The sequence below is a fragment of the Leptosomus discolor genome, chromosome Z (genome assembly GCF_034619465.1).
Source record: "Leptosomus discolor isolate bLepDis1 chromosome Z, bLepDis1.hap2, whole genome shotgun sequence".
NCBI lineage: Eukaryota > Metazoa > Chordata > Aves > Leptosomiformes > Leptosomidae > Leptosomus > Leptosomus discolor.
The window spans coordinates 16,042,407-16,057,844 of record NC_141419.1 but is presented as its reverse complement, the minus strand read 5'-3'; the positions used below and the strand labels follow the sequence as shown (position 1 = coordinate 16,057,844).

Sequence of the window (15,438 nt, the reverse complement as noted above, 5' to 3'; positions counted from 1 at the left end):
GCTGAATAGGGATTCCTGCAACTCTTGTCTAAATATATAGGTTTGTTCTGTTGTTTATTCATCCTTAGAAATCTCAAAGACATGGACTCTAGAGGTCTGTAAAAGGTAATTGAGCAAAGAAAATCTGCTGCTTAGTAGGCTTTCAATAGAGTGCCTTGCAGCTTCGCTGAAAAGTTTTTACAGATTTGCAAAATTGAAGTAGTTGAAGACTACTGATCTGAATAACGTGTATTCACTTAGGCTAAGTTACTGAGTACAAAATTATATAGAATATCTCCTGTGGAGAGAATAATGAATGAAGTATAAAAAGTGCCTTTCACTGCAAGCTTCTCAGGAGGCAGAATGACCCAAAAGTTCGAATCTCACAGGTAACACATTAGAATCGAAGTCTGAGGATGTTGTTTACTGTTCTAAAGCAACCATAACCCTTTAAAGCTCATCATCAAGTTCTACTCTGGTTCTACTCTGAAAAGTCATTTTATGAGTAGGAACCTCTTTCTCATGAGTATTCCTCAAAAATTTCCTAAACCTTCCTAGAAGCTTGTGTTTCTTTTTGTTTCTTCTTTTTGTTTTTCTCAGTCTAAATGGCGTGATCCTCAATAATGGACTGGCCATCTATTTCCGTTGCTTGTGTTTTTGTGCTGTTTAGCTACTTAACACAGTTTCAAGTCTGTTCTTTGAAACTCAGGTCACAGTGTCACCTACAGAAGGAATTACGGCATTGTGATGCAGTTGAAGTGATTTTGAAGGGTCTTTTTTACTGATGCAGGACATGGCTGATAGCAGCACGTTAGAATTTCTCACAAGGAGCGTTTTGACACCCTTGCTGCAAAACCAGACATAACTTAATACTTGTTTACAACCACCTTCTTATGCCATTTGGTCCCTCAATGCCCTACAAAGAGTCTGTCTTAGTTCACGTTTTTGTCAATTTCTGATCCCAAGCTGAAGGAAGATGAGGGGGTGGAAACAAAACATGTTCTGTGCTGTGACATCTGGAATTGTTGGTTGGGTATATACTGCACTTGATCTTGGCTATTACTCATATACTCTAAGCTCACAATTATCAGGGTTAATAGCAGGATGGAGTAACTCAGATAAAGCAAACACTTGAATAATACAAAAAACACATAATTTATGCTGTGAGAAAAACTTTAGCGTATCTGATTCCGAAAGAATAGTAAACATGCTCTGCAGTGGAGCAGAGTTACTTGTCTTTAAATAGTACTGAAGCTTGCTGTAAACAGAATACGCCCTGTTGAGTGCTCTGAAGGCAGCTGAAGTGGGGAAACACTAGAACCAGTAAACTGATAATCTTGAAACTCACATGTGGGTGATTAAGTGTTGCTAGAAACAGCCAAAAGCGTCCTTTTCTCTTTCGGGAAGAGATGGAAAGGCATGATTCTTACCCAGCTGGGTTTAAGAGATCACAGGCTTGTGTAGTGGCAAATTGAAATGCAGCAAATGGGGAAACTGCAGTTTAGGTAAGTCCTAGATGCAGAAGAGGTGCTTTTGGAAGAGTAGGTAGGATTTGAGTTGAGCATAGAGACTGGGAGCCAAGCAGAAACAGTTCCTGTTATTTTTTGCCAGCATCAGCAGTTGTGACTGAAGATAATAAAAGGAAGTGTTGTTCTGTTGCTTATAATGTTGTGTACTTTGGAAAGTGCTTCTGCTTTTGTCTCCAAAGTTTTGTTTTGCTGGTCATCCTTGTTGGTTGCTGGGATAGCACACCAGAGTAGAATCACTATGACTGTGGGTACAGTTCTGAGTTGGCTGTACTTCTAATCACTGAACTTCTCGAGGGCACTCAGTTGAATCTACTTTTTGTTTTTTTTTAGTTCTGTGGAAAATACTTATAATTTGACCGTTATTTAGGAACAAATTTGCTAACAAGCCCAAACACCTGCATACAACATAAATGTCTAACATTAGTCTCTGAATATTTCATGTTTCTGTAAGTTTTAATACAGCAATAATGCAGCTGTGTATGCCTAACAGAAAAGTTTGAGCATTTGAGTGTTCCCTCAGAGAGTTTAAAATTGAATGCACTGAAAAAAATTTTGTTAAAAGTCAAGAAAGCAGTTTTAAATCCTACCCAGCAAGTCATTCTGTTTAGTCTAAGAGTGTCCTAGATTTTGTGCAAAGGGCAGTCAGCAGTATGATTAACCTAGACAATCATGACTTGATTTGTCAGAAGCATTTAGTAAGGATCCTGCGTTTCACTTCATGGTCCCAACTACCACATGTATATGTCTGAGACTGAAATTATTTTCATGTCTGATATGATTACACATCTAATACGGTTATTTTATTAACGTTGATTCTAAACTGACACAACCTTTGGGTTGGTCTCATCCAGTTCTGTTAGGCAGTGTCAAAAAGTCAAGTAATTTTGGTCATGGTTATTTCATATTAAAAATAAAATCAAATAGTTTATATATACCCTACTTTTATTTTCCTAAATAATTGCACTAACATCCTGTTTAAATTTATAGTAGTAGTAAAAAATAAGTATTTCGATATGCTATTTTGATGGTGAGTTGTGTTAGAATCTGTTCACTCTTCAAGAATTAATCCTTAGTCGTATCCCTCATCCTAATCCTACAGTGATCGTAACTGAACACTAACAAAAGCACATACTTTTTCAACTTCATCATAGACTGAAGAAGGGGTACTTCCTTAACCATTTAGTGGATCAGGATTAGATAACAGGAGAGCTGGATTTTATTCTGAGCTTTGTCAGTTGTTGTGGGAAACTGGGAAGTGAGTCATAAATGGTGTTTTCCCAAGAAGTAAATTAAAAGAAGTTCATTAGTGTTCAGTTCTTTTATTTATTTGAATAATTTTAATTTCTTACTTGATTTTTTTAAGTTTTGTGTAACTGATGAATTCTCTACTGTAAGAAACTTGACAGCGTTTCACCATTACATCTGTGCCCAAATTTAAAATATAACGTATGAAATTCCTCTCCCCAGCAATTTCAAACGCTTGTCAAGTGAAACTGAATATATGACAGTTAATGGGACAACAATGAAAAATCTTGAAATTTTACAGAATCAGGTAAGAATAAATGTGGTTTGGTTTTTGGTTTTTTTGGCGTTTTTTTAAAGAAATGCTGAGATTTATCTGTTTGACATACTGTTCCTGTGAAGTTAGTTAAGTTAGTTTGCAGATCTCACCCAGAAGTTTGAAATACTTTAAATGGGATCAAACTGAAGGGGGATTACATTTTCAGAGACATAAATGAAAGTTAATCTGTGCTGGATTTTTACTGTGAGTTAGAAATCTTAGTGCACTTCGATTAGCAGAGAACTTTTCAGAGCTGGAATTCTTGAACAACTGCAGTCAGGTGATAGGACTGTTTTTTCTTCTGTGCTTCTGCACAGACTTTATTTAACTGCTTTAATTTATTCCAGTCATTTTCTAAAAAGATTTTCTCGCTAAAGGAAAAACATACTTACATATCTTATGACTGTTGGAGGTACTTTATGTAAGGCATCGTTGGTGAACAAGATCAGTAAATGGAATGCAATTCTACATCTTAAAGCCTAAGTAGAACGTTTAAGTAGTGTGGTGAAGATACTTTCACTACATCATTGGTTGTTCAGTTAAAAGTAATTATGCTATTTTTATTATTTTAGACTGATATGAAAACAAAAGGAAGCCTATTCTGGGTCTTGGATCATACTAAAACTTCCTTTGGACGTCGAAGATTGAAGAAATGGGTAACCCAGCCCCTCATGAAATCCAGGTGAGATAGTTCTTTATCTTGGGCTAAATGTGTATTTTATAGTTATGATGTTGAGTATGCCCAATGTATTTATTTTTCCTGAAGACCCAAGATCCATAGTAGAGTTTACATGGGAAATTATATGATAGAAGATGCGGATGTTATGCATAGGTTCAAAAGTTAGACTGCTCTGTTTGGGCACAGAACATCTAAGTAGTTCAGAGTAGTAAGTTTGGAGCAAATTATAAACTCCTGTGCAGAATTCAGATTGGGTGCCATTCTAATTCAGTATCCTTTTTCAGACAATCGTGAGGATGTTTTATTCCTAAACTTGCCAATTAATGTTTGATGTCTGTCTGTCTTCACAAATATTTGCATCCTTAATGTATTCAATTTAATGTAGATGTTTCCATTATCCCTATGTACAATGTATTGCATTTTATTAGTTCTGAAATGTGATGGTTGATTGATCACTCCTGTATTTTGAGCTATGCTTTATTTATTAATGCTTTAGAAATGCTTTCTTTTGTAATACTATTATGCTTGGTTTTACTTGTCTCTGTCTTGAAACAGACTCCCATCTTTTCTGATTTCTCTTTGCAGACTTTATTGGAGTGTTTTACTTGATAGGTAATAAATAAAAGTATTGAGTCCATGTAATATGTGTTGCCTGCATTTTAAGTTTTTGAATCTGTTCCTTGAAACTGCATTCTCTGAGCATTGTCAACATAGAGTTTACTCAGTTGTTGCTTTGTTCACTTCAGCTATAGCACACAGAATATCCTCTTAGTTTGGTTATTGAAGATAATTTTACCTCTTTTACTTTTGTAAAGATATTAAAGTTTCACTTTATATTAATTTTTAACTGTTTTAAATGGTGAGGTATACCTATGTTTTAGCATCTTGCTGTTGTTGGTAATTTACAAATATTTCTACAGAATTTTTTTTTTTTTTCCCTTGACCAAATTTAATATGTTGAAGCACTATACTTCTGAAGCATCACTGTTTAATTTTCCTGTTAGCCTTCTTGTAAGGATCTTTTCTCAGTAGTGGAAGAAAAGCACATAACTTTTTTTCCCTCCTATTTTGTTAATTTGGAATATTAGAAACCTTTTACATTTGTAGGAGCCATACTGGTTAGACTGTTTCATGCTTCAGTTGCTGACAGGGATTTAATTGGTTGATTTCAGTATGCCTTTTTTGATTCTGATAATAGCTTTTATAGATCTTACCCACTTCAAAAAGGCTTTTGATGAACCATCCTAAATAGTATTAGACTTTATGGAAGTTGATTATGTGTCTGGTGTTCACCTTAAAAGCATATAGGTAGAATTTCTAGGCCACTTCACAGGAATAAATTGAAATAAATTAGTTTATTTCTTGCCCTTGAGGCACCTTACGACGTTTTGGGAAGTGTTTTTAAAGTTGTCAGCGGGGGGAGCCAGAGCACAGACTGTGGTCTGGTATGGTGGCAGCACTGAGGATGGGGACCTGAAAAGGAGTGCCCCTAACCATTTTGCTTCCAAGTGATCACATATGTGATGCGGCAGGTGACATACCATTCAACAGTAAAATAGGCAAGATTTTTTTCCCGGACACAGAAGATAGAAAACTGCTTGCCTGGGTACTTCAGGCCTTCTTTCTTAACTGGTAGATCTAGTTTAAATTCTGCCTTGTCACAGTGCAGAACCAGCGTTACCAGTTTGCAGTTTTGGTTTCTTCTCTTTCTTCTCTGCTCTATGCTCTTCTAGAGATTGATACTTCCCTTTTTCAGCCCTCTTTCTCAGTATGGGAGGAAGTTCTGTGGTTGGAGATGACAGTACTCCTCAGTTGAAGCTAAAAAAGCTATTTTGTTTCTGTGTACTTCTCCATTTCTGACTTCAAGTTGTAATTTCATGTACTTAGTGCATCAGATATTAGGCAGTATTGTTTCCAGTAATGCACACAAATGCACTTAGAGAACATTCTATAATTGTAATTCACCTGTGCCTCCTGGAGTGACATTTTCAGAGGAAGTAAGATTTCTGTACTGCGTCTTTTCCAGTCAGTGGGTAGCTGTATTTCCCTTGGTGTATCAAAAAGTGAGAGGGTGTAATTACTGCTTTATGCCTTATGGTTGAAAAATCACTTGGGGTGGTGACTAAATTTCCAGAGTAAAAACCATACAGTAGGTTGAATAAAGGTAGACTGTGTACAGACAGCTCATTTGGACAAACTTGAAGATATCCATTAGGTCATTGGTGATGTAATACATTTAGAGACTTTCAAGAAAAGCTTTTAAGCATAAGATATGTGCGATTTAAAAAAGAAAGAAAGAAAAAGAAAGCTTAACCAAGGAAGGTGTGATGTCCTCACTTATTCACCTAGGTATACGAAGATGATGAGATAAGAATGAATGAGTCATTGGGGTTTGGAGCTTTTTAGGAGGAATCTGGGAGATGATGGAACTGTTATCTTGCCTTGCATATAATGTAAGTTCCATCCAGTACCTTCCTCACCTAACTTCTGTAAAGGGAGCAGAAAGAGAAGGAAATAGAAAGCTGAGTTGGTTGGAACGTTTTTGACTGAATGAAATGTGCTGTTGGGCAATGGAGTTTCATCAGGAGGAGTAGAGTTGTGTATTATCATACTCAGCATTGAAGGGCTAAGGACTGGTCTCAGGATACAGTGTTATAACAGTGTGCTCTTTGTGTCTTTGTATGTGTGCAGCATTTAAAAATAATTTCTTTCCTAATGCAAAATTAATCTCAGAACCTCTGGAGTCGATGTGAAACAGTCATTGCTTTTTCACTAGCTACAGGAAGAACATAGGCCTGGTTAAGCAAACCTGGGTCTGGTTTGCATCTTTCTTGTTTTGCTGTTGAATATTATGGATATGTTGTCCTATGGTGGTGGTATAAAAGACAGTTCAAACAAGTTGTTGCCCTACCACTGAAGCCTCATCTCTGCAAAATGTGTCTGTCATATTTGCGTCTGCCTTTCCTGTTGCCTAAGTGTTATGACTGGCTCCGAGCTATAGTGATGCTGCTTGCCCAGTCTGGAGTCCAAACAGAATAGACAACCGTGGAACAAATACTGCATCCTTTTCCTCATTGAGTATTAATTTGTGTCTGTGGCTCGCTCAGCTGTTGATTCTTGCACAGTTTGTGGGAAGTTTGTTTCCTTGAGATCAAACAAACACCCTCCTCTACCTTGTCAAGGTTGGCTGGAACTGAACAAAGAGCTCAAAACTGAAAAAGGCAAATGAGTAGCACAATTATATGGAGGTTTATTATTTCCATATTAGATCAGGCTGTAATGCTAATAAAGCTGTGACTAGGTGCTTGAAGTAGAACTTGAGTTAAATGATGGATATATTATACTGACCAATTCATAGCCACTGTAGGGGAATATGTGTAGAAGTCCATTCCGATGCAGAGAACTGTGGCCTGTGTGTATAGAAAGCATTGCATAAGAGAGATTATTTATTTTCCCTTAGTCTATTCCTGGAGAGGTAGAATATATTTTAAATATCAGTGGGTGGACATCATGAAGTGTCATTTCTAGTACTGTAGCGAGGAAGAAGGTGGAGATGTTGCTATCTAAGTGGAAGATAATCTGGAAAACGCCTGTGTTTGCATTTGTTGGAAAAGTGCTTAGTTTGAGTTAGAAGAGTATCTAGTGCAATATTTTAAAAGCTTACATGTGGGGGGTGGATAACTGGAAGTGAGGTTCGTTGTGTGTGTGACATGAGCATATTAGTTTGCACAGTGCTCTCTCCCTTTGGGGTGATACCTGCTGGTTTTTTGAGAGTGTTCATGGTTTGAAGTAGCTTAAATGGACTGAGTGATCCATGAGTACCTAAACTGTATTTCTTTAATAATTTGTTGACTCTTAGTTTTTTAGTATGTTTTCTATGATGTAGAGAAGCTAATGTAATGAGGTTAATGGTAAGATTATGGAGAGAAGAATGCCCTAAACATTCAGGAGTCATGCATCTTCCAGCCCAGAAAGCTTGCTTGAGGCTTTGGGTTGAATAGACTTTGTCAGCCTGCATTGACACAGGAAAAAAAACAAACCCCTTGCTGACGCATGTCTATGTTTTGGATTAACACGTGTCAGTTCTGGTGTACCTGCAAGCCACAGAATACACTCAGTATACTGGTATAAACGTAGAGCAAAAAGTTAAGCCCCTAACATAAGTGTGCCATAGGAAAAGAATGGTGTTCAAAGGTTTCATTGATGTCTTCGACCTGTGCCATAACAGAGAACTTGTGAGATAAAAGTGCACAATGCCCACCCCACCTGGAGGCCCAAAGTCCATCTCTCTGCTTTCTGTGCAGACCCTGAGCAGACGGCAAGGCATAGTCAGCACAAGTCTTCTCAGTGGTCCCAGTGCGCTGCTGTGACCAGCACCCAGCTGGTATCTCTGGTGGCAGGGTGGTGGAAAAAGGTTGGGGACAGAGAGTTCTCTCTTAATTCTTCCAGACCATTAGTAGAAGTTAGGAAGCATGGAATTAATTAGTTAAAAAGTATTCCAGACCACATCGAATACAAAGGAGGACGAAGCCTCTTTTTGGGTACCGCAAAGGGTATCAGCAAATCAAACACTTAAGGCCTTGTTAGGATGAGCTCACCTTTTTGGCCTTAGATTCACTCCAACCTGTTGATGTATTTCAGCTTTACTATGTTGTGGTTCATGTTCTTGTCTCCAAGGGACACTGTTTGCCAGAAGTGAATATCATACTTGAATGGTTGGAACGCTCTGTGTAGTTTCTTGCCTGCATTTATTTGTAGTCAATTTATACTCATTTGATCTTTTTCTAGTTAAAGCTGATGTTTAGCTCCCAAGGAAGGAGAAAAATTATGTGTATTTGGAGAGTTGCCAAAAAAACCCATTTTAACCTTTGCTGTGCAGGCTAGAGAAACTGAATTTTTAATTACTCCTCAAAAATAGGATTTCCATTTTTTTTTTCTGTGATCTGTTTTGTCCCATTCTGGATAAGATAATGCTTTTATGGAGGCTGAATTGAAGTCTTGTAGGATAGTATTAATAATTACTATTAGTCTGAATATACTTTGCCTGCAGGACCGTAGAACGGCCATAGCTTTAGCAAATTCAGAACTGCAAACCGTTCGTTATCTACCACTGAAGAAGAGAAAGAGTTGTAAATTGGTGTTATTAATGCAACATGACTTTTATTTGAAGGGTATGTACTGTAGAACTGAGGAAAAAGGGGGTCCCTTTATAGTGAGGTTGGCAACAACATGTCTTTCGTAATATAAAAATAGCTTTCTAAATCCTCTCATTTTGAATGTATTGAGTGCTGGTTTATGTGTACTTCTACACACAAAGTGCAGTCCTAAAGGAAAGTCTTTGAAGTTTGACTTTGTCCTTGTTCCTATAATTAAGATGTCTGGGCAGTAAACCAAACTATCCATCTTAAATTCATCTTAATTCAGAGTTAAACTGATTGCCATTTGATACCATCACCATCCAGAGCAGGACTAGAATCTTCTTTTGCAGCAGTGGTTTAGAAACAAAATCCATCCATCCTACAGCAGAATTTGATGGGCTACTTCTTCTTCCTAAGAATAAAGATTTTATAGCATCAGTACCAATATAAAATGCACAAATGAAGGTTACAGCATATGCCTGAGATCTCAAAATTGTTGTAGTATAGAAAAAGATTGCAGTATCATCACATGTATTCATTCATTTTTTGTTAGCTGTGTTTTGGTGCCATTGAATGCTGTGTCTAACTCCTTATAAATGTAGTAATCAGGCGTTCATTCATGTTGGCTAAAGTAGCTGACAGTTCCCTTTTTTATACAAATAGCTGAAATATATTGTGTGTGAACATAAAAGTGTTTGATTACCCTTTGCATATTTTATGCATTCTTTTAACAGATGTGAAAGACAAAGTTTATAGTACTTGTATATTGCTGTTAAGTATTTGAGATCCATTCGGGAATATTGTTTTCTCATGGCTGCATGTTTATTTAGGGGAACGTTGGACCTCTCTGGAGGGGTATGAGACACTGAGAGTTTTGAGAGAAAATTACTCTGTTTCCCCTGTATATAGAAAAACAAGTTAACAGATCCAGAAGAGTGTTAAATTTTTTTAGGTTTCACTTAAATTTCCTTGTGGTAATTATGATATAATTAGCCTTGTTTGTAGTTTTTCATTGTTGATAATGCATACAATTGCAGCGGTCACAGCACAATTTAACAATTCCAGATATATATCATAAAGTTAGCCAGATTCTAACTTAGCTACTGAAGTAAAAAAGCCAGTGATAGACTGGTTTTTGTTTGCTTGTTCTTTAAAAAGACATATGCAATTTATTGATTGCATGGTGGTAATTCTAGCATGGCTTTGGGATTTGATGGCATTAATTGCTTGTTATGAAAGAGAGTGATCTGCAGCAGAAAACACTCTGTTCTATTTAACATAGTCTTTAACTTAATCAACTCGTAAAATGTTTGTAAACTGTATTCTGAAGGAAGGTCAAGAAAAAAGCAGAATGTGTGTGACAAAATATAAAGCAATAGAAGTCAGAATAGCCTTCACCTAGTCCTGTGTTTGAAAGCAGCCAGTGTTAGAGGAGAGTATGAGAACATGGCAATTGGATAATGTTACCTCCCCAGAGAATGCTCCCAGCTTCCAGGACTTTGGAATTCAGGGAATTCATCAGGCACAATTGATACCTACATATATCTTGCATTTTCCTAGTGTTTAAGAAATAGATTTTCTTTCTTCGAAATGGTGTAGTTGGGCAGGAGGCTTCTAGGCTTATATGAAGGTAATATAGTTCATGGAAAGCAGTGTTTGTTGTTTCATACTCTTTATTGTATTTTTTCAGGTATTGAATTCTTGTGACTGGTGTTTTTACCTATCACTGTGGTCTCTAAACAGATTTTAAAAAATGAATTTCAATTTTATACATTCACTGTGCTTGAGCTGTGTCCTTACCATGATGAATAAACTCATACTTTGTGCGTTTATTCTGAGTTAAGAGATTAAGCTAAGAGACTTCTGATAAATTTGTGTTTATTTAGTATGTGTAAAAATAAAACTTAATATGACTGAAAATTTTCTGTGGTTCTATGTAGCAGTTATGATATCAATTTCACTCTGCTTTAAAAGTAAAGATACATTATCAGATCTAAAAGTGTTAGGTTGCTTCAGTGTGTGAGAGATCAGCAGATCTTTTAGCACACTAGCAACCAGCAATCCTGTTCAGATTGTTAAAATGTTCAGATGTTAATTCAGTGAGTGCATTAATATCTGCAGCATTCTTCTTTGTCAAAATAATTTTTAGTTCAGGATTCAAATATTTTTGTATTTGCTGATTTTCTGTATTGTTCACATATCTGGCAGCAGAATAATACAGGAGACTATCTCATGATTTAATTTTATGTAGTTCTTTTAAATTACTAGAATAAAACATTCTGCAGTTAGATTTTGTTATGTTTAAATACTTTGCAACGTGATTTTACTGTTGTATTAATGATGCTATTCTTAGATGGAGAGTATGGCAGAAGTAAATGTATTGCTTTTAGTCTACTGACTTAAGTTACATTATTTCAGAGAAGATTGTTTGGAAAATTGGTTAGAGCTCAGATTGCTGATGTGGTTTATGCAGATGGGAAAGAATAGGCTAATATTGCACCTAAATAGGGAATGAAGTAATAGCCAGTTTATATAATGTGAGACAATTTCTTAGCGTAAGCTGTTGAGTTTCTTTTTATAATGTTAGATTCAAATTTTCTAGTGGTGGAATTTTTTTCCAGATCGTGTAGAGGTTAGAAAACCCAGTCTGCACATCAAATATTCTGAATAACTGTAATGCAGAACAAATTTCTTTTGAGGTGGTTTAACAACTGGTCAGTATAATACATTGGTACTCAACAGAATGTTTATTAGTACAAGTATAAATATTTTTGGTTTAAAAGCATACTTTGAAGTTCATCATCTGACTGTTTTTATCATATCTCTTCCCTGTCCTTTCTTCCTCATACACATGGAATTTTACATAATTCTTCACTGTAGTGGCTTTTGAAGTAGGAATCCCACTATGTTTTGTTTACAGGTGGAAAAAATGGGTCATTTGATACTGGATGCCGTTTTCCTGACCCTTTCTTAGTTGTAGGATTAAAGCAGAAAAAGAGTATAGATGCTTAGTTTTAGATTACTGGAGCTACACTAACATAGCCATATGTGAGGATGATTAAAGTGCAGATTAAGCTTTGAAGGGAGGAGGGTTTTTTTAATATCTGCATCTATTTTACATATTACTGTATGTTTTGAATTCGCCACATAGATATAATCATGCTGTTTAAATTAAGTGAGTGTTCTGGAACAGAATTCTGATGCTTACACATGCTTTTTATAATAAAAACACAGATTTTTTTTTTTTTAAGGTACATGTGTTTATAACTTGCCAGTTCAGTACTCCTTCATGATAGAGGAGTGTTCCAGGGTCTCGAGTACTGTGAATTTTAATAATTCTCCATGAAAATGTAATTGTGGCTGATGATACTGACCTTTCAGAATTTCAGTGTAATAGTGTGGTAGCTTCAAAGCTGCGTACTCGGCGTATTTTATTACTTTGTCACTGATACCAACACCTCTCAATTTCCTTTCTGTTATCCAGCTGTAGTTTAGAGCACCTCACTAATTGATGTACAAAGCTTAAATCTCTGCTATCTTGAATATACTGTGTGGATGCTAACAGCTTGCTCTTTGATTATTTGGTTGCATAACTTTTAGTAACCCTGCCAGTCTACACCAGATACATGATTGTGGCTCTTAAGGATTGGATTTAAAGCTCGGATGTGTTCTGTGCTGAAAAAAGCTGCTATAGGTCTATTGCATTGGCCGTAGCTGCTGTCTGCTGCTTTCGCTTACAGGTTGCCTGGCTGCCCAGGGGAATGGGAGAGATGTTTAATGTTGTGCATTTGGCATTCCTGGAGGAGTGGAACAGTGGTGAGGAAGAAGGTATTCTTGTGACCTGCACAGGGCTGCTAAGTAGAGCCTTCTAAGTCTAACATTTCTGCTTTTCTCAGGGCTGGGAAAAAGCAGTCTTGAGGACAGTGGAATATTTTGGGTGATGCGGTGTGATCAGAGAGTCTGCTGTCCAGTTCAGAGAGTGTTCCCAAGGTGCCTGGAGTCAAGAAAATAGCAGAGAGTCTGTCCCCAGTTCGTACGGTGGCTGTGGAGGAGTGCATCTACCTGCACTCCAGGTAGATGCTGGCAGGTGCAAATCCTGGCGTTGTACAGCAAGGCTGCTTTGGGAATGAATATGTGTCATTTGTGACAGATGAGGAGATGGGTTTACTGTTGTAGTATAAAACAATATGGCACTGAAAAAATCCTGGCACTTAAATGCTGTTAGATTTCTGTGTATCTGAGTGCACATCCAGTCATGATGTTCTCCCTTTTGTACGTGGTGTAAGACAATTTCAAGGACTTTCAGAGTTAGCTGCCTTCAGGGCCAGAGGCCTCTGACTGCCTGTCTGTTGTAACGTCTGCAACCTGTGGAGCTGCCTAATGTTGATTTTCTCACGGATGGTATTTGTTAGCAGCTACAGTGGCAAGTTGTGTGGCAGTTCTGTGATAAAAACCATGGGCAAGACAGGCAGTCTTCCCTGAAATCTTACATTTTGATTGCATCCTTTTTATTCCTCTGTGCTGGCTGAGCTCTAAGCATGTCACTGGCCCATGAGAACAGATGTGGGCTGGGCTATGTTTGCCTTGCACAGACTTGGCTGGCGTACAAAGTGTTGGTATAAAAGACTGCTTTCTTCTTAACCTGCAAGGCTGGATGGACAGACACATAGCAGCATGGAGATTTTTGAACTTACTTATTTCAGGAGGAGAATGTTGTGGTAAGGCTTAGCTGTCATACTGGGAGAAAACAAGGATTTTAAAATACTCACTAGGATGTCTTGAGGATTTTTAATGTTTCTTGGAACAGTATCGTTCAGATTCAGCCTTACTTGCCAGAAGCTTTCTGAATGCCAGCTATAGCCTTCCAGCACGTTGGTACCCCAGAACGTACCCAGCGGCACTTTGATAGGGGACTCTGGGGAGCATATGATCTGGAACAGGTGTTTTTTGTTGTGAAACCTCAGTAAATCTTAGCACAGCTTTCACCTAGTTGACTCTATTTTGTAGTGCACACAGTTACTTCAGAGATAAAGCCTGAACATGGGAAAGCTACATTCAGAGGAACTGTGCTGTTCAGCTTTGACATATCTCTTTCACTGCTGTTTTACAGTGGATTAGCTACCTTTCGCTGTTTCCTTTGGGCTGCATGTACTGACGGTGCTTTGCTTCAGTAGCTCCCGAAGATAAAATTTCTAAGCTGTATGTTTTGATAATCTCAGTCTTTTTCTAGAAAGCACCATTGAGGCATTGGTTGCACTAAAAGCAGAATGGAGCTTACCTTAGCTCTGCAATCTACAGCCGGTTCATGGATATATGAAGTTGTAGCTGTGCCATTAGCAGCAGTGTAGATCAAGGCGAACCTTGACAGTATGTTGTCCATTTTAAAGCTCTTCTCTGACAGTGGTTGTAAGAATATGATTGTAAGAGAGATGCAAAGAACTATAGAATTGTTTCTTCACATAAAAGTGTTTCCTCATTGATTGACTTTAGTTCTGAAATACAGAGATTAACGTTTCAGGTTTTGGAAAAAAAAAAAAGCTAAAACCCTGACATAGTTGTGATTCATGTAATAACCAATTGCTGTTCTGGATCAAAAGTAGAGGGGCAAAATGGTAAACAATATCTATACCCTGTTAAAGTATGGTACATAGAGTTCAAAAGTAACACAACACCCCCCACCCCCCACCCCCCCCCAGGTACTTGTCTGCAAATGTATGTTGGATATTCAGGATTCAGTGTTGCTCATATTATTATGTACCACTAGAAGAACATGTAGACATGGGCACTGAAGTGTATATTTGGCTGTTTTGAGCATAGAGGGGGATAATGAGCTTACATCCAGGATCTTGCTTGTATCTTGAATGAAAGTCTGAGTTTCTCTGCATTTCTTAATTCTTCTGCTTACCTATTAATGAGAATGTGGCCTGAGGCAAAGTTTAAAAAAAATCCAAACCTCAAAACTAAAACAAACCAAAGGAAAAAGTTCACTAGGTATATGCCTTCCCCTCAGAGAAACAGAAGTTTTATTTATTGATCTTATGATTATTCTTTTACAGTGAAATAAATGCCCGGCTTGATGCTGTGTCTGAAATTCTGCTGTCAGAATCCAGTGTGTTTGGTCAGATTCAAAATCTTCTTTGTAAGCTGCCAGATATAGAGAGAGGCCTCTGCAGTGTTTTTCACAAAAAGGTATACCCATAATTACCCTAATTTATTATTTTTTTAAATGGCGCCATTCTGTCTTAATGTACTTTTGTAGTTTTTGCGTGTTCATTTAAAAATGTTTTCTTCTTAGCAAGACAGGCTGAGACAATAAAGGGATGCAAGTTTATAAAAGTTATTTTTGCCTTATGGTAGAATCTTATTTTATTTGTTATCAGTGATACGCTGATAGAAGAAATGCAGGACTAGGATTCTAGAATACACACATTGTATTACTAATGCTAACAGGAAAAACGTCTATGGTACTCATGACTTAGCGGCTGGATTTAGTGAGATGAGATGGTGCTATAGGTCCTTGTGCTGTAAATTATTTCCCTTTAAAACAAAGCA

At 37.3% G+C, this 15,438-nt stretch overlaps 1 protein-coding gene across 1 annotated transcript in view; it reads left to right on the top strand.

Moving 5' to 3' along the window:
• MSH3 (mutS homolog 3) overlaps nt 1–15,438 on the top strand; it is a 112,062-nt gene that overhangs the window by 45,532 nt on the left and 51,092 nt on the right. The window contains exons 11-13 of the mRNA XM_086480036.1: nt 2,976–3,060; nt 3,642–3,751; nt 14,943–15,075. Coding sequence (XP_086336162.1) covers nt 2,976–3,060; nt 3,642–3,751; nt 14,943–15,075 — 328 coding nt within the window. The remainder of the gene's footprint in view (nt 1–2,975; nt 3,061–3,641; nt 3,752–14,942; nt 15,076–15,438) is intronic.